General features: G+C 35.7%; 1 protein-coding gene across 3 annotated transcripts in view; it reads right to left on the reverse strand.

Moving 5' to 3' along the window:
* Positions 1 to 13339: 13339 nt before the first annotated feature.
* SFR6 (sensitive to freezing 6) overlaps positions 13340 to 20200 on the reverse strand; it is a 230608-nt gene continuing 223747 nt past the window's right edge. For all 3 annotated transcript variants that reach the window (XM_089981594.1, XM_089981595.1, XM_089981596.1), the window contains 3 exons: positions 15854 to 16030; positions 15149 to 15529; positions 13340 to 13831 (listed from right to left, as the gene is read on the reverse strand). In XM_089981594.1, the coding sequence (XP_089837720.1) occupies positions 13685 to 13831; positions 15149 to 15529; positions 15854 to 16030 (705 nt within the window). In that variant the 3' untranslated portion in view covers positions 13340 to 13684. The remainder of the gene's footprint in view (positions 13832 to 15148; positions 15530 to 15853; positions 16031 to 20200) is intronic.

The following is a 20200-nucleotide window of genomic DNA, read 5'->3' on the forward strand; positions in this document are numbered from 1 at the left end:
TAGATAAATCCTGAAAAACCTACAAATTTCTACTAACATAACAACAACAACAACAACTACGCCTTCATCCCAAAACAATTGGGGTCGGCGATATGAACCAACAAAGAAAATCATTATGGGCCTTCCACATGAATCCTTCTCCTCCATTCATTTCTATCCAATGCCATGTCCTCGGTGAGGTTCAAAGCATTCATATCCTTTCTTATCACCTCCATCCATGTCTTCCTAGGCCTACCCCGACCTCTTTTAACTAATATATTTTCCCATTTCTCCATCCTTCTAACTGGAGCATCATTAGGCCTTCGTCGAATATGTCCAAACCACCATAAACGATTCTCTCTCATCTTATTTTCAATGGGTGCAACGCCTATCTTCTTACGTATCTCCTCGTTCCGAATCTTATCTTTTATTGTATTTCCACACATCCATCTCAGCATACGCATCTCAGCTACACTCATTTTTTGAATATGATGTCTCTTGGCAGCCCAACATTCCGTACTATATAGTAAAGCGGGCCTAATAGTCGTCCTATAAAACTTTGCCTTCAACCGCAATGGCATTCTACGATCGCACAACACTCCAGTTGCACTCTTCCATTTCATCCACCCAACCTTTATCCTATGATTTACATCTCCATCAATTTCTCCATACTTTTGAATGATAGATCCCAAATATTTGAAAGAATCATCCACCGGTAATTCGTGCTCACCAAGCTTCACTACACTCCCATCACTACTTCGTTGCTTACTAAATCGACATTCCATGTATTCTGTCTTACTCTTACTCAACTTAAAACCTCTTGCTTCCAATGTCTGTCTCCATAATTCTAACTTAGCATTAACCCCAACTCTAGACTCATCAATCAAAACAATATCATCAGCAAACAACATACACCACGGCACATTTTCTTGAATTGATTTCGTAAGCTCATCCATCACTATAGCAAATAGGAAAGGGCTTAAAGCAGATCCTTGATGTAACCCAACCGTTATAGGAAAATTGGTTGTCACCCCTCCACAAGTGCGGACATTGGTTACTACTCCTTCATACATATCTTTAATTATACTAATGTACTTAAGAGAAACACCTTTCTTCATCATTGTCCACCAGAGAACGTCCCTAGGTACTCTATCGTAAGCCTTCTCCAAATCAATAAAAACCATATGCAAATCTTTGTTCCTCTCTCTATTTCTCTCAATAAGGCTTCCATAGTTGATCTTCCAGGCATAAAACCAAATTGATTCTCCGATATCATGACAATCTTCCTCAACCTAGACTCAATCACCCTCTCCCAAAGTTTCATAGTATGACTCATGAGTTTTATACCACGATAGTTTGTGCAATCTTGTATATCACCCTTATTCTTATATAGAGGCACCAAAGTACTCTTCCTCCACTCATTAGGCATCTTATTTGTCCGCCAAATCTTGTTAAAAAGATTTGTCAATCATTCTAAACCTTTCTCTCCCAAGCATTTTCAAGCCTCGATAGGTATACCATCTGGACCAACTGCCCTTCTTGATTTCATTTTCTTCAAAGCCTCTGCAATTTCTTTCTTTTGAATCTTGCGCATGAAGTCACGATTCATCTCATGAAAAGGAATTGAAAAGTCTCCAAGATCCTGAGCATGACTTTCATTAAATAGCTTATCAAAATAATCTTTCCATCTCTCCTTAATCTCCTCATCTTTGACTAAAACCCTTTGCGTTTCATCTAACATGTTTGCTAATTTTACAGAAAAGTTCAAGATTCTATTTTCTTTATTTTCTTCTTTTTTCTTTATTTTATTACTCAATTTCTCAATGTAAATTGTAATCAAATGCCAAAAATAGTGAAAATTTACTTTTCTACATAGCTTAGGATTGTATAAGCATACAGTTTATTTTTTGATATTAATTGTTATGGTTTGTCATGCATATACACTTTTCAAATTCTATAATGGTGAAATACAAATGGCACGTGCACCTTCTTTTAAGAAGTTAATAAAATTGGTGGAATTCGTATTTGTGGTCATAGTTAGAATACAAATGAAATTCAAGTTTTATTAATCTCTTTTAAGATACAAAAACCTAAACACTTAGGTTATTTTCAAAATCATTTTTCAAAACCTCCCTTTTAAAATTTAAATGAAGTATATTCAAAATATATTTGTGGTCATAGATATATGGCAGATTCATTTCATCTAAATTCTATAAGGTACAAAAACCCCCTTTATATCAAAAGAATTTTATAAAACAAGGAGATTTATCAATATTTTTTCTCAAAACTTTCAAAAAGAATTTTAGTAAAATTGCATCCATGCATCATTTAGATTTAGGTTGCATCATGCATGGGCTCATCAGGCTACACGCCCAATCACATGAACCTTTCAGAAATTCAATTTCAAAATATCTCAAAATATTCTCCTTTCAAAGTGATTTCAACAATTCCAGACATCCATCATGTTTCAATAAAGTTTTTTTCAAAATCATATCATATGTGTGTTTGATTCCTTTTGCATTCTAAGATTTAGAATAATCTCTTAGACATTTAAATAAAACAAGACATACAATTCAATCCTTTGTTCGATTACCCCTGGTTAAGGCACCATGAACGATTGAACCTCGTACCGACAAGCGAGTCCCAATTTCTCAAGTTTTCCCATAATTTTCAAAATGGATGCGAGTTTTCTAAAACTTTTTCAAAAGGTCAGTTGACTTGTAAAAGTAAAATTTTGCATGATAACATTGACTCGGTGAAAATATGTTTAGATATGTATAATAATATAATGCACTTTATAAATTCAAACCATTTAAGGAACAATTTTGAAGAGAAGGATCCTATAAGGTTATACATGTTCAAGACCATATGGTCTGATTGGGGCAGAACTGTGAGGAATTACAAGTCCAATACCATGGAGTCTAGAAGGGACGAGCCTGTGAGGGTGAACAAGTCTAATACCATGAAGTCTAGAAGGGACAAGCCTGTGAGGGTGAACAAGTCTAATACTAGAGAGTCTGGTTAGGGTGATTCTGTGAAGATGTACTGGTCCAATAATAGGTAGTTCGACAAGGATGAGCCTGTGAGGATGTACGTTTCCAAGACCAGAGAATCCGACAGGGAAATTATTTTCAAGATATGATATATCTCTATTAAATGAAATGGTTATGATTGATTGTGAGTTTTCAAGATAGCTTGTTTGAAAAACTATGAATTTGGCTTTATTTCAATTATTGTAGCATGATTATATGCAAAACTCATATCAACTATGGACTCTAGCGAGAGATTATGATTGAGCAGATCAAACACATTAGTGAATGACACATCACGCCTACTTAGACACCTTGGAGATGAAGGCATTATGTTTAACTGATTTATATCATGAAAATCTGATTGAGATAAATATGATGACATATTAGTAAATGACACATCACACCAACTTAGTCACTTTGCAATTATGTATACTGATTATTTTATATCATTAAATGTGCTATCTGTATTAGCTTTGTATACTCATCATGTGTTCTGATGTAGACCTAACAGATTTTCATGAGTCTGACCCTATTTTATGGGCATACAAGTGATTACAGGTTTACCTGCGAATTCAAGATGCTACGACGGCATCAACGAGCCAATCATTTTTTGGTCCATCTCTTGATGCTAATGTTGGTGCGTCCAACACCGACTCAAAAGTTTATGCAGGTACAACATATTGATATCAGAGCAAAACTCATACCATAGAGGTACCACAACCCTTGCATGTTAATAAGAGCGAGGAGATCTGCCTGCACACCGAACATGCTAGGGTGATTGCCGATCAAACCCAAGCTAAATTACTTGAGCAATGGTAAGAGAGAACTTACTTGAGCAATGGTAAGAGAGCACTGACCAAACCAACTGCTTGGATTGCATTGAGAGGATTGTAGCAGCCCTAGTAGATTAGATAGACACTCTTTGCATGCCAAGACATGACAACGACCGGGGTTTCAGCTTCAACGATCGTCGAATGAGGAACCCGAACAAATCCATTCTTGGAGAGCCACTGTAAGATTTCATGCAGGGTATGGGTAACAAACCTTAATTCGAAGTCCCTTATTTTGTGGGTGAAAATGTACATGAGTGGATCTTTAAACTAAAGCACTTCTTCACATGTCACAATACGCCCCTCGAGGCATGCATTAAAGAAGTAGTTGTCCATCTAGAGGGCAACACCCTTTGATGGTATGAATGGCTTAACATCATACATAAGAAGCCCATATGGGGTGATTTTGTTGATTAGATTATGAAGAGGTTTGGGCCCATGATGCTGGCCAATCACTTTCTAGAGCTTAAAAGCCTCAAGCAATGTGGCAACTTGGGGGAGTACCAAGTCAAATTTGAGAACTTATGCATGCTTTTGCCCCTTGTTGATGAAGAGCCCTTGCTTAGCTCCTACGTCGGTGGGTTGTTGGAAACACCCCAAATTTTTTAGGTTCATCCCTGGACATCCCCCTCACAGATGTTGACCCCCTATAGTACAATGTAGGATTCTAACCCATAGGTCTATCCTAGTTTAGGTGTCATTTCACCCTTTTTTACCAGTAAAATTACCATTTTACCCCTAGGTCACCTTAGATTCTCATCAGTTAGACCCAACAAAGCTCATTTTAAGTTCAGAAGAGTTAGAATGATAGTCATTTCTAGCTCACCTGAGCTCACGATCAGTGAACTTAGTTCATTTCAGCTAAATTTGGTTCATTTCCAGTGAAATGAACTCATTTTTAGCTCGAATTCTAATCAATTATTCAAGAGTCAGTCAACTTCAGTCAATCCTATTCCCCTCTATCTAATTTGAGCTCACTAGGAGTTCTAGTGGTCCAGTTTTAGTTCAAACCTCGGCTCCCACATTCTTAGAGTCCATTTTAGCCTATTTCAGTTCATTTCAGCTAAAATTGAGCCGACTCTAGCTAGAATTTAGTTGCCTAAGCTCTGAATCTAGTTCATCTTAATTCAGTCAAGTATAGTTTTAGCTCAAACTCAGTATATTCCCGTCACTCACTTTACTCCATAGTGTATTTCTCACCATTTTTCTTGTAATTGTGTCTATTATCAGTCATCCGACATAAAAATTTAGTTGATCCAATGTCGTTTTAGTTCGCACGAGTTCGAAAGTCTTAAAACCCAGTCCAAACCACTTCTATCCAGTTCCAGTCAGGTCAAACCTCACTGCCTAGTCAGTCGGAAGACTTTCAATGAGTTTGGAGTCAAACCTCACTGACACACCAAAAGTGACTAATGCCAAGATGAGAGTTGAAGATGAAATCTTATTAGATGATCTGCACCTTACAAACAACTTATTAGATCATTAACTTGTTAATTACTAGACCCAACATTGCGCATGCAACACATACAAGTCAATTTTAGAATGCGCTGACTTCAGTTCACATGAGTGTCGTGATGCGAATAGTTGAATATATAAAAAATATTATATCTAAAGGACTTTTCTTGTCTTCTTCCTTGTTTTTAAATCTTATTTCATATATTGACTCTAATTAGAGAGGAGATCCCAATAACTGACACTCAACTACAGGTTTTTATATTTTTTTAGGTAACTCTTATATCTTGACAGTGTACAAAACAACTGAAGGTATTGTTGTCCTCCACGAAAGTTGAATACAGATCAATGGCTACAACAACTGAGGTCGTTTTGTTGTGATCTTTGCTTAAAGATATGAGAGTTGATGTTTCAGAACCTTCAAAGTTGTGTTGTGATAACAAAAGCGCCATATATATTGTCATATGCCTGTGATTTTCTGCAATCTTAAACATATATATGTTTGTATTTTCTACAACTTTGAATATATATATATATATATATATATATATATATATATGTCTATATTTTTTGCAACTTTGAACATATATATGTGTCTGCGATATTTTTTTCATTGTTGAACATGCATAAGTCTGCAATTTTCTGCATTCTTGAACAAGCATAAGACTACAATTTCTTGCATGCATATGTCTGCTATTTTCTGTGTTCTTGAACATGGTTAAGCCTGAGATTTTTTTACATTCTTGAACATGTATACATGTCTGTCTGCATTCTTGAACAGTTTTGCAGCATATATATATATATATATATATGTGTGTGTGTGTGTGTGTGTGTGTGTGTGTGTTCTTGAACTAGGAACATAGTGAATTTTATAAACTTTTAAATATATGTTTGGGTTTAAGATAAAAATTTGTGTTTCTTTTATAGAACCAGTTTTTGAAATTTGAATTTTTGGCTAGGTTTAATACACACATATATTTTTCCTACATGTGGGTTGATATTCAACACTGTTAAAGCTGAATCTATTTGGATATTTAATTAAACCTGAAAGTAATAGACGTTGATTTGGGTCAGTTATGAAAGTTTGGATCTTCGGTTGACCTGTAAAAAATTGATTTTGTTATTACAATATGCATTCATTTATGATAATGCATCAATGTGATATTTTATTTTTTCTTATAATTTAATCTCACATGTGGCACAATATTGCACTGTTTTGACCAAGCACGGTAATGACCCAATCGGTTGATGCATGAGGATGTGCATGTTTGAATTTTTGATGCATGATAATGTGCATGTTTGAATTCATAATGCATGACGACATGCATGTTTGAATTGATTATGCATGGGGAGGTGTATGTTATGGATATTGTGATCCATTATGTTCTTATATAAAGAAAATATAATATTTTAAAGAATATAAGAAACTTGAACAATGTAATAATTTGATATCTTGGTATACCAAGCCAGGCCGTCTAGGGTGAGGATGCTCTGACAGTGGCCGTTCAGAGTGAGGATGCTTTGATGGTGGTTGGTTAGGGTGAGAATGCCCGATGTCCCGACTTAAGGTAGGGATGCCTAACGTTGGTCGAGGGTCATGTGTGGTACTCAGCTAATAAAATATAAATTATGTGTTTAAAATACAGTTGAGACCTGCCTTGGACCTCGAGGATTTGACTAGACTATTGTAATTGCAGGTCTTGTAAAAGATGAAACTTAATTGTATTGCATTGAGAAGGGACATGTATTCAAAAGTGATACATGGTAATTGAACTTAAAAAGCCATTTATGCATGTTGAGTTGGTTCATGCATCTCTAAATGTTTAATTTAACATGAAACTATTGGTTGTTTGATTTGAATTGCTTATATTGTAAGCCAGTAATAAATGTGTGATATTTGTTGAGTCATGTTAAACTTATGTTTGATTAATCTATGCTAATTTTTCTTACTGTTGGATTTCGAGAGGATCTTGTACGAGAACTTTGGTTCTTACCTTATTTTTAAAAATCTTTTTCAGGAACTAAGGCACAATGATGGAGGGGCCAACTTGCTGGAGGGATCGAGGATTATAATCTGGTGGTCAGGGTTCTGACATATTCAAGAGTCTTTATTTTTTTTAGGGAACTATGTGAACCCTCAACAAAGATTATTTGATTTAAATAAATTCAATCTCAGTTCATGATTTGATTTATATTGTGTCTGAAATTATTATTGGGTTGTGTAAGTTAAGTCTCTAACGTGCCCCAGGTCCCTGGGATATTTTCCATAATGTTAAAAAAAAAAACTGCATTTTTTTAGGATTAGTTTGGGGTCGTTACACCCACGCTTTTGGAGTTATCATCTACATCATTTCTTTCAAGAGATGGTCCCATGGAAGACACCTTATTTTCATCTCTTTAAACTTCTCTCTTTTTAAGACAAAAAGGCTTGACATGACTTGGCTTATAGTAATGATAACATATTAATTTACCACTCTTCTTGTATTTATTATCACATCTTTTATCCTTTTAGCTCCTTTCATAATCATTGAAATTTCTTCTATTCTCAATACTTCTTCCAAAGTGACCGGACTTATAAACTCTTGTGTGTTTTTTGGGCCTTGACATAGCAAGCACGAATTCTTTTTTCAATCAATTTTCCTTCATAGTTAATTCTTCAAATGTTTCTACTATGGTAGGTACTCCTATATGAAGAATGGTTGATTTGGTTCTTTCAAATTTGGGTCTAAGCACATTAACAAATTGTTAGAAATGCTTTGTTCTAATTTATTTTTTATGGAGTTATAAATCTTAAGGGTAATGCCACTTTGGCTCGAAAAGAGCTAATTCATCTCAAAAAAAGATAAAGCATTATAATATTCCTTAATGCCCATCTCTCCTTGGGTCATGGTTCTCACCTTGTTTTGCACATTACATATATGAGCTATGTAATTTACACTATACATATCTTTAAGATATTTTTATGCATCACTAGCAAAATCAAAATTTGCTAAGCTAGAACATTTTTTGATAACACTATTGATGAGTCATTCATTGATCTTGAAATGTCTCATCCTCCATTCTATCCATTTTTTCTTGTATTCGGTAACAACCTTAGACATTTCTTCTCCTTGGAGTGCTACTTGCCATTCTCGATCTTAGCAAGGATAAGTTTAGGCTCTCTTTCGGTGCCATCAACCAAACCCTATAGACCCTTTTTCCATAATAATGTTTTTACTATGGATGCCCACATCACATAGTATCATTAAGTCTCACAAGAATGGAGACAACCACTTCTCTTTCATGCATCATTTTTACAAAAAGAAGAGAGAGAGATAGAAGAGAAGAGAAAGATAATGTAGCAAGAATATTGTTGAAGAAGATTTTAATGGTATGCTTCCCAATGCAATGATCTCATGAACTGATGCTCCACCAATCTCTCAATCCTCTTGGCCTTTATGAATAAATCACAACCCAAGAGCACCAAGGCTCTTCATGTAAAGAAATAAGAACAAGAATAATGGAGTGCCTCTTATGGGCTAACAAGAACACAACCAAATCACAAAGAACCACTTATGCGTCAATCACATAAGCGCACATACATAACCCACACAATGGACAAGAGAACACATAAAAAATATAGGAAATTGTATTACAAAATGCTTGAGAAAGCATTGCTTTTACAAGGGAAATAGCTTCCATGTTTATACATGCAAAGAGGCCCATAGGCCATTGGGATACTCCCTAACGACTACAAATAAAGCTGTTGGGGAGGTCCCAAATGACTCTATGGACTATATTACATTTATGCCCTCAAACAAAAATATAAAAACCTATTCTAAAAAAAATAATAAAAAAGATTGTTGTAACTCTAATGGCCACAATCTATTACATGACTGTGAAAAGACAAAAATACTCCTTAATGGGTATTTTCCTATTACAATGCACCAAGCATACATATTAATATATGATATAACTGTGTCATATATATGTACAAATACATATATGCATATCTAATCTTGTTCAACATGACAAGATGAAACATGTTGAGTTGGACCCACAGTTTGTTCGAGAGTGGAAGATAAGGACGTACAACCCCTGCTTATATCTAGAGAAAATCAAGTGGCTAATCCTTTCACCAAACCATTGGCTTTATTTAGCCATTAAATGCTTAAGAACAAATTGTTGATAGCCTTAACCCATGCACAGTTTAAGGGGGAGTGTTAAGGATAGAGGTGACGTCCCATGAGAGTAGTTTGGTCATTTGTCTTATATAAGTCCTATTGTAATTATGTTTCTTTGTAAGGGTATTCTTGTACCATAATGTTATGATATATATAATAAACACATAGGGCATCCTCTCACATTGATAGAGAAAATGACCCATTGATTCCCTTCTACTTTTCTCTCCCTTTTCTTTTGTCTTTCACGATATATTTTAGAGCACCCTTCCCAAGACTGCAACTTCGCAAAATCTAACATAAAACTCATTTTGAATCTCTACAGAAAAACTCTCAAACCACGATCAAGAAGCTTGTTTCAACACATATATCGTTGTCATTTGCCTGCACACGTAATAAGTTAGATATGTAATCAGGGAGTTGTTTCATGTATACTTCTTTGAGCTTTCCATTGAGGAATGCATTTTTGACATCCAACTGACTCAATGACCATGATCAATTGTAAAAGATAAGATAATACAGTTTATACTTAATCTTCACTACAAGGCTAAAAGTCTCTTCATAGTCTAATCTATGTTCTTGAGTAAAACCTTTTTCTACTAATCGCACTTTGTATCTTCCAATGTCATCCTGTTTATACTTAATCTTATAAACCCACTTTGACCCAACTATATTTTTGTTCGATGACCTTTTTTGAAATATACTGACCTAAGTCACTCATTAAAGTCAAACTTGGGTTCCTTGGAAAAGTCAAATCATGATCATAATTGTTCAACACTTAAGAGACCTAAGACTTTTTTTTGGTAAAAGTCAAACCTAAGGTCATAATTGTCCATGTATTATAAGAGGACATAAAGGAAAATAAATCAAAAGTTGCAACATATACGAATTTGAACTTGGGTATCCAATAGGATTCAACCCAACCTGCCACATGGCAGCACAATGAAAATACACAAGGGTGAATGCCAAGTTGACACCTCAACCTATTAAGTGTCAACACATAAGGGCCAAGCAACTAAGAGTGGACACCACAAGCGAGTGTCCATAAACATGGCTACACTCAACACAAGGGGGACACATGGCATATTAGGTGTCCACACCCTAGTGAGTGTAGAAGACAATAAATAGGGAAGGGATAGAGACCCCTCCCTATCAATTGAGCCGTCCCACCAAGAGAAAGAGAGAGAGAGGATTTTCAAGGTAAGTGCTATTTATCATTTTAAAGTTAGAGTTGTATTTGATTTTGGGGATTTATTTTGAAGTAAGATTACTAGTTATCACTTTGAAGTTAGAATGTCAATATGAATTTTAAATTAGATCATTTTTGCAATTATTTATTATTTTTGAAGTTTGAGTTTGAATTCAGACTTGTAAATAGAAATTTATCTTGAAATTAGGATGTAACGTCCTTAAGGAAAGTAAGTTGTTAATTACCTTTTTTTATTAAATTTACATTTTAAAGTAAATTAATATTTATCATTCAAAATTGAGATTATGTTTACATTTGGAGAAAGCGTGAGTTATGATGGTCTATTTATGATTGGAGAAATTTACAGTTGTTAATTGCAATTAGAGATCAATTTGATTTATTAGTCATGCCCTTTCATAATTAGAGATGTTCCTACCATTATAGATTGTTATTGTAAATTACATTATTAAGAATATTTTCATTCTGCTTAAATAATTGAAATTAATTATAAAACTATTCTTTTAGATATGCTTGTGCCACCAATGGTTCCAAAAATGACTTTCAAAAGACTGGTTTCAAAAATTTTATTGTTCATACCTATGGTTTCTAAAATATTAGTTGAAAGGATTGTTCATGCCTATGGTTTCAAAAGTAAAACACGATGTTTTAAAGGACTAATTGAACCGATGATTTTAGAAAAGAATACGCATTTAGAGTTTATACTCATTGATTTATTTATTGAAGTATATGAAATTTTCCAAGCAAAAAAATGACTTTTAATTTTCAAGTATGCGAATTTAAGAATGTCCAATCACTTTTGTATTGTATATGTATTGAACCATCGGCTGGTTAAGTGTTCTCTCACGTATTTTTTGAGGAAGACCTATGGTGTACGGTGTTAAGTGTATTGGCCCAGAGACTTACCATTGGAATTCTACCAACCCAGCTGGATGGATCCTTGGTGTAGTTAATAGGATTTAATGAAAGTTACCAACGTCGTGCTTCCGAAATGTCAGGGGAAGTGGCCGTGAAAAAAGGGGAAGTGTGCTTTCCATAAATAGGGAAGCAAGATTCCAAGTTTAGCCTCAAGTTTTTTTACCAAAAAATAAAAAAAGTAAAATACCCTTTTGTTAAGGGTATAATGGTCATTATCACTTATAAAAAGGGAAAGTTGAATAGGTTTGCGACTTTCCCCAATCGCTCTCTCTCTCTCTCCAGTGACCATCTCCAACAGCTTCTGGTGACCTCCAACAACATTCAGCGGGCTGCGACAACCTTCGTGACCATGGACTTCTTCAGGGCCTTTAGGTATGCCTGATTTCTCTCTCTCTCTCAATCTCTCGCTATCCCTGTCTCTCACTTACTCTCTATCTCTCAATGTCACTCTCCATCTCTCGCTCTCTCTAACTCTCACACTCCCTCTCAGTCTCTTGACTCTCTCTCGCCTGATTTCTCTCTTTGTCTCACTCTATCATTGTCTCTCACTCTCCCTCTCTCTTGCAGTCTCTCACCCTATTCGTCTCAATTTCTCTCCATATGCTCTCTCTCTCTTGGAAGTATTTGTTAGGGTATTTTTCAGACCCTACTCTTCCAAAGTAATTATACTCGTGTTTGGCAACTACACTGCACAAACATGCACCTTTTAGATACATCTTTGTTTTAACATGCTTGGAAATATCTGTTTATTGTTTAGCCAGTTTTTTTTTGTGTGCATATGCTTGTAATATCACTCTTAAGTTATTTATTAAATGGTGGTACTTGCATATATGATTGTATTTTGAGATTAATAGATCAACTTTAATATTTTCTACTCTTGTTTTATTTTGTCAATGATAACATAAATCTTATATTTTGGTAAATTAGAAAAAATATAATTATATTTTTCCTTTTCTTTCAATTCCTATTCACTTCGCTTTTGCTTCCCACTTGAATCCTAGGTCGCTTCCTTCTTTGTTCCCCCTTTGAATCCTGATTCGCTTTCCTTCTCACTTCTGAGACGATTCTCAATTCACTTCTAAGTCGTGCTGCACTTCCCTCTTCCTAAAATTTTAGAAGTGCCTCACTTCTCGTTCCCGCTCTCACTTTCTTGATTGACAACTCTGATATTGACATAAAATGATTGAAGATTGAGTCCTTTGTTATGTTAGCATTATGTAATCAACTCTTGTAAATGTCCCAAACTAGAATTTGAGTTTATAGGTGGATAGAGACAATGAATGGAGAAATGAGTGCCTTGCACATTTGCGACACCTGAGACATAGTAAACATGCCCTCGGACAAAAAATGCAATAGGATGTAAGTAAATCAATAAAATTAGGCACAAGGCAAACAAGAGCATTAAGAAATTCAAAGCTCTTTTAGTAGCAAAAGGATATACTCAAAAGTACGATCTTGATGATGATGAGACTTTTAGTCCTGTGATCAAAATGGGAACCATTCGGCTTGTATTGTCTTTGGTTATGATGCATGGTTGAGAGGAGGATGAGGGAGTGGGGAGGCGCATAGTCCACCAATGATTGGAGACTTATCAATAAACACGTCTAGTTATTTTGTATTTTACCCCAAAAGCATTTTTCTTTTCTCCACTCCTTTTTCATTTTGGTGTGGGGATCACATACACATAATGCCAATTATTGGGATAGAGAAGTATTTTAGATAGTGGACATAACTACACTTAAGATTCACTTCACATCCACATTTTGTTCAAAAGTTCAAGTGGAATTTTCATATAGATCAAGTTTCTCCAATAGCATGGTTGGAAGCCTTAATCTGTTTTCTTCATGCACGATCAGTAACTTGTTCACAATAATTTTCATCATCCAAGAGATGACAATAATAACAAGAACCATTGTTGATGGTGGTGTAATCAATATTATTATCACTACCATGACTACTACTACTTCCAATAATACTATTACTATATAAATCACTAGATGTAAGTATGAACCAAGAGTAAGAAAAAAAGGAAAGCAGTAACATATTTTTGAACTAACAATCATCAGCACTATCATGTAAATATTTCACCTTTATAGTATCAAATACCTAGACAACACGAACCCATGCTCCTCCACACATTGGACAACCATAAGCCCACCTGCTAATCCACCATGCCTCCCGCTCATTTACAGTTGGAGAGTTAGTTGCATTAGGTGAAGCAAATGCAGATGTCTGCCTCAGACACCTTATGCACTGCAAAACAAATTGGTTTGGCACAAAACAGTTAAATGGCATGGTAAGAAAAGAAACTGACCGAACCAAAGGCCAAAAGATCTTCACAAAAAAATGGGTATTTTCAACATGGAACCTAACTTTTTGGGATAATTCTCCTCAATTATTTATTTTATTGTTTTCAATTTATCCTTAAAAATGTATTCATCTTTAGATCATATTGTCATCTCCATGCTTAGGGCTGGGAAATGAGATGAGCCACTCATGGTTTTGTTCATGCCCGACTCGTAAAGAGCTCATATCACAAAATAGACTCAGCAAGCCTACACGAACAAGTGCTCAGCTCAGCTCATACAGGCTCGGTAAACAGTAACAAAGATATGTTAGATATCTTTTATATCACATAACATAGTGCAAACTAAATAGACAAAGTATTTGGCATGCAAACAATAGAGTTTGAATTCTATTTTTTCCAGCATCACAGCAATGTATTTTTTATGTAAATGAGTCAGTCTGAGCTTGGTTCAATAGATCTAGAGTTCAAATCCTATTACTTCCAGCTTTGAGATTTTTTTTTTTGTAAACGAGCCAGCTTAAACTTGGGTTCTTCAGGGACTTGCAACAAAAATGAGCTGAGCGTGAAGACCTTATTTTAGGTTCATTCAACTTGTTTACAAGCCCTTGCCATGACACAACAAATTGGTTCAAGTTATTAGAGAGAGAGAGAGAGAGAGATTGAATTTTGGAGACAAAAAATAATTAACAAAATTTTAAAGGTCAATCTGAAGTTTTACTATAAACTTAATGTCAAAACAGTCCATGGTTTTTTTAAGCCAACTATAACAAAGTTTAGGTGCATTTTTTATAAACTGTAAATCTTACGTGCTAATTCTAGCAGCACCCAAAAAAAGAAATAGAAAATTAATGAATAAGTGCCGCATAACTTGAAGCAACTACAGCAGTTGAGCTGAATAGATTTGTGCAACTAATTCATTTCTAAAACCATTCTGCATTTCATGATTCTACAAAGACATGCAGCAATAGCTTAAACAGCTCACACAGGACAAAGAGTGGCTCAACCTCACTCGAATAAGTTCCCTAGGTCGATGGAGAATTGGCACTACTCTGCCAGATGCTACCAGCCACAAATTTGATGGCCAAATGAAGTAGCTCAGGTTGGTGCAAATATAATTGAGTATGTGAAACTACTAGCAGGGGTCTGTCATTTACAGAACACATTTTAATGTTGCAAAAAATGGAACATATATCAGACTCAAGGAGTCTTCACAATAGGAAACAAAAAAGGCATCACATTTGTTGTGAATGAACAGAAGGTACCTTATACCAAATTCCTTCAAGGCCTGTTTTCCAGACAGCTGTGACCACATCCTTTCGAGAACCCATAATACCCAAATACCCTCCCAAGCCAACTGATGTTCTCAATCCAAATGCTGCATCCCTCTCAGATATTCTACGTTTTCTGGGCCACAAGCCTTGAGATCCAGAACTTTCATGTTGATCATGAGAAACAGAAATATCATACAGATCAATGAGGGAGTTTGGTACATTTGAAGCCTGATTTAGTGGACCTGTGTCTTCTAAATCTGACCAGGGTCCACCAAACATGTTCCTTTTATGCCACTCTTCTGCAGGAGGATGGAGTTCAAGCTCACAAAGTAACAAGCCAGCAGCATCTGCACCTCTTGGCCGAGGCATATTCTGCGTTGGAATCAAGTTACTAACATAATAAGAATTCACTCTTAAACAAGTCTCTGGAAAACTGGGAGCCGAATTGTGTCTTGATCAGTTGCTTTGTCAGCTCAGGTTGCTAATCTGCAGCTACTACTTGAATTCAAACTTTAGAAGTATCAATTTTATGACTAGCCTGGGACCATAGCCAAGCTAGTCAAGAAGAATATTGAGCTAGCAACTGTTCAGACTCCTACTGAGTAGAACTGAGTTCTTCTTGGCCCAAATGGGGAACCCAAATCAAATATTGCATAAACACAAATCAGTTACAAAGAAGAAATTCATGGGTTTTACCTGCATATGTGGGCCAAGGGATGCCTCTACAACCTCTGGTAAGACAGTATAGTTTCCATCAATATAATGCAGGGAGACATGAATATTGCTTGCCCCCACCTGAGATGCTGGCAAAGGATGCGGCAAACCAGCTGTTCGCTTACAAAGATCCACCAGTATGAGGAAAAGGACCTTTACCTGCACAGCAAGGTAAACAACTTTATAGTTGTGCATTTAATATGCAGTTCCTTTCCATCTCCTAACAGAATGTTTCTGCAATATGACATGTTTAAAACCTTTAGAAATACATACAAAATTTAGCATAAATTTAACATATAGACAACCTCTTTTCTACAGATTTTCCAAGAATTTATGAATCTAAAGTCATTGTTCTGGCCAGATTTGGAAATTAGTCAAATTGGTTTGGTTTCTGAAGTTCTAAAGACTGGGATTGGCATGATTTGGGTTGTTTTTTAGATCACAAAGTGTGAGATCTGGTCCGGACTCTATTAGAGATATATTTTGTGAGTTATAACGTGTTTTTGGGATTGCTATAGCAGGTGGTAGACTGGCTTTGAGTGCAGACTATTGATTGGACTGCAGTTTCTTATTATTTTGTATATTTTGGATGTTATCCTGTGTTGAGTATCTAGTTTTTTGGTTGCATCTGATTGGTATCTTGAACTATCTTGGTTGTGAAAGGGGTGTTGAAGTGAAAATTTTGGAGTATAAGGGAGAGCTATACAATTGATTCCTGTCAAACCAGATGGCTCAAATTATGATAGGTGCAGAGTTTATGATGTCCATATTGAGAGGTGTGTCCTTGGATACTTGAATGGAATATATAAACCAAAGTAAGAAGTGATTGATTATGAGAAGTTAATGAAAGAACGCAGGATGAAGAATGTAAAGGTTAAGTCATAGATACTCAGTTTAGTAGAGAAAAATATTGCCAAGACTCTTGCAAAGTTTCAAGAAGCAAAGTGTAATGCCCCAAAATCCCAAACTTGTAAACTTTTAGGAAATATTTGAAGCTTAGCAATCAATCATTTTTCAGAGTTTAAAATAGTAGTTCAACGGAAAACAATGTTTGAAAGAACAAGTGAACGAACCTTGTGCGCATTATAGAAAACCTTCATTTACACAATGGATTTGTATCTCCATACCGTCATTGAAACCACATAGATTCAAAACGACGTTTTTGATAATTAAAGTTTACACAAAATGAGGTATTTCAAAAGAAACCCTTATACAAAATTACAAAACGTGCTCAGGAGTGAAACAACAGAGAGAGAGTGGGTTCTTGATATCATCACGTTATCGTGTCATCGCCTGCCACACCAACTCAATCATCACTTGTATCCCATAAAATGGCTCACACTTATGAAAGCCTGGTAGGTGCATAGATACAAAAACTCAGAACAAGACTAACATATGCGTTATTCCTTTCGCGATGTGTAATTTCAAAATAAGTAAAATGAGTATGATAATCTTGTTTCGATAATTAACTGACCTGAGGGTACGTACAAGACAAATGTAGAAACAACTGAGACTGACAGAGTGTTTGTTATTCTATGTATTTTGATACCCCATACAACTAGTTGAGTCCGCTCCCAAGAAGACAACCTATTGTCCGAGAGAGAATTTCCTAAAAGCATAAATAACAAGGGATGCATCCGAACTTCTGCAGAAGCCAATGAGATCTAACACCCAGGATAATATTTGGTAGCAGAGTCCCCTAACTCTGATGACTAGGGACACCGAGTCATTGCTACTCGAGGAGCGTAGTTAACAATTTGTCCATCAAAGTTTTTATATCATCTCATACTCTCTCTTAACGAAACCAAAGAGACGAGTAAGTATGGCAGGTCTTATTTTAACTTACGACCTATTTTACATGCTTTGGTCTTTTAAACCAAATCGAGCATCTTGCCTGTGAAGGCGATCATTTCTATTTATGTGATTTTCTTTTAATTATGGTACATTATCGCATTACGAGGTTACCATAAACCTCCAGTCCGAGGGTTTATTACCGCTCCCAAGGGGACGACCTAATGACTGAGAGAGAATTCCCCAAAGGCCACTTATTACAGGATGATGCATCTGAACTTCTGTAGAAGTCATAGAGATCTACCACCTAAGATAATATTTGGTAGCCCAGTTCCCTAACTCCGACGACCAGAGACACCAAGTCATTGCTACTCGAGGAGCATAGTTGTTAACAATTTGTCCATCAGAGTTTTTGTACCATCTTATCCTCTCCCTTTACAGAACCAAAGAATAAATGGGTACGTCAGGTCTTATTTTATCTGACAACCCATTCAATATACTCTGATCTTTTAAACCAAATCGAGCATCTTGCTTGTGAAGGGGATCATCTCCTTTTATGTGATTTTCTTATAATCATGATGCATTGTCGCACTACGAGGTTACCATAAACCTCAAGTCCAATCATTGTAGTACTAACATGTTGTGCATGTCTGATAGTACCACTACGATGAGAAAGATATTGGTTTCTCATAAAAAAAAACAGACATCATTTGAAAATTTCAATATCCCTTGCCTTAGGCTGAAAAATATTCGAGTCATTCCGGATACAGAAAAGAAGGACTAGACGTACGTACCACCGAAGGCTATGTAGTCAAGGCCTTTTTATTATGTTGGTTAGAGAAGAAACTCAGTTACGAATATGCAAACACAAAACACTTGTTTTGCTTTTCGAGACGTCAGACAATGCGAGCTTGAAATCTCGCATGTGAAATCTTTTAAAAATCGAGTTTCGATGAGGATGCACAAATCAACATCTTTAAATACATACTAGCGTAATATAAAATAGGTAAGAGTATGCAAAACTGCATACTTTATAATATTACATATGTATATAAAAAATATATATATATATATATATATATTAAAGCATAAGCATGTACATATTACAACGCAGCGGCAAAGTAAATGACATAAAGCAAGGCCCGATGTGTGATCGAGCTAAATAAATTATGCAAGCGATACCCGATGTACGAAACTGCACATCGGGCTAAGTAAATTGTGTAAGCAGGAGCCTGTGCACATTATAGCGGAATATGGAGTGTGTTTTGTTGCAGGTACATGTTTGAACATGCATTTATGTGAATGAATGTTACATAAATTAATGTGTTTGACAAGACTATATTGAATGCTAGTGTGAAATAATAATTATGTAATCATGCACGAAAGCATGAGTGATAGAATCACGTTTATGATAGGATTATGCAAATACCATTATGCATAGGCTGATACGTCTTATGCTCTCATGAACAAACCATGATTTGTGTGAATGCTATATATATATATATACACTATGTGTGAGACACATTATGCATGAAATGCTTATTTTGCATATTAATTCATCTAGTAAAACAATGCATATATGACTTGAATCCTGTGTGCATAACTCGAACTATGTAAGAGTTACGTATGTTGAGGTTTAGTTGCTTTGTATTATGAAATGTGCATGTTCATGTATGCATGCATAGAACTCATGTTTTGTTTACGCATGCTTCGAGGTTCAATTTACGAAATGCAATATTCCTTATGGCGATGATATGATGCGTAGGATAATATGCTTCTGTATGATATGATTTAAATGCCACGTGATATAAAATTATGAATGCATGCGATAAATGTTTAAGTTCAATAGTGAACTAGGGTTCATAAAACCTTATTAGTTAAATGTGTAATTTTATGATTTAAGTGTCATATGAAGTGATGTGATGCATATTGATTGTATACATGCTTGTGCCCGTGTTGGTGGCTATCGACTCTGAGAGTAGTCAATTGTATTGATGCATGTATCACAATAGTTTTTACTGGATATGATACTCGTTGATGAACTATTCTCAAAGGATTCTCTGTAAGGGTGTGCATGACCAGATCAAGTAATTCGGCTAAAGAGGTAAGTCTCTATGAGAAAGTGCATTGTCAAAGAACGGGTAACCCACGAAGACGGTATATTCGTGTAAGGAAGTACATTGTCAAAGACCAGGCAAACCATCCGTCTAGGGCAGTAACTCCTTGTGAGGTTGTATATTTTCCAGACCGTCAAGAAAACAATCGTTCTACTAGACAAGCGGATATGAGTGTCCGTGATTACTTTAGTTCTTTAACCCCTATTTGGGATGAACTTGTTCTTCTTGAGCCCAAATGGGTGGCTCTGGAAGATATTGAGTTAAGAAGAGAACAAATTGAAAAAGAGCATTTTTTTCAACTCCTCCATGGTCTTCGGCCAGAATTTGAATAAGTTAGGGCATCCCTTCTCCATAGAAGCAAAGCCTTACCCATTGAAGACGTTTTTGCCAAAGTATGCCAAGAAGAAACTCATCTTGGCAT

The sequence above is a fragment of the Nuphar pumila genome, chromosome 11, assembly GCF_984573655.1.
Source record: "Nuphar pumila chromosome 11, dmNupPumi1.hap1.1, whole genome shotgun sequence".
Classification (NCBI taxonomy): Eukaryota; Viridiplantae; Streptophyta; class Magnoliopsida; order Nymphaeales; family Nymphaeaceae; genus Nuphar; species Nuphar pumila.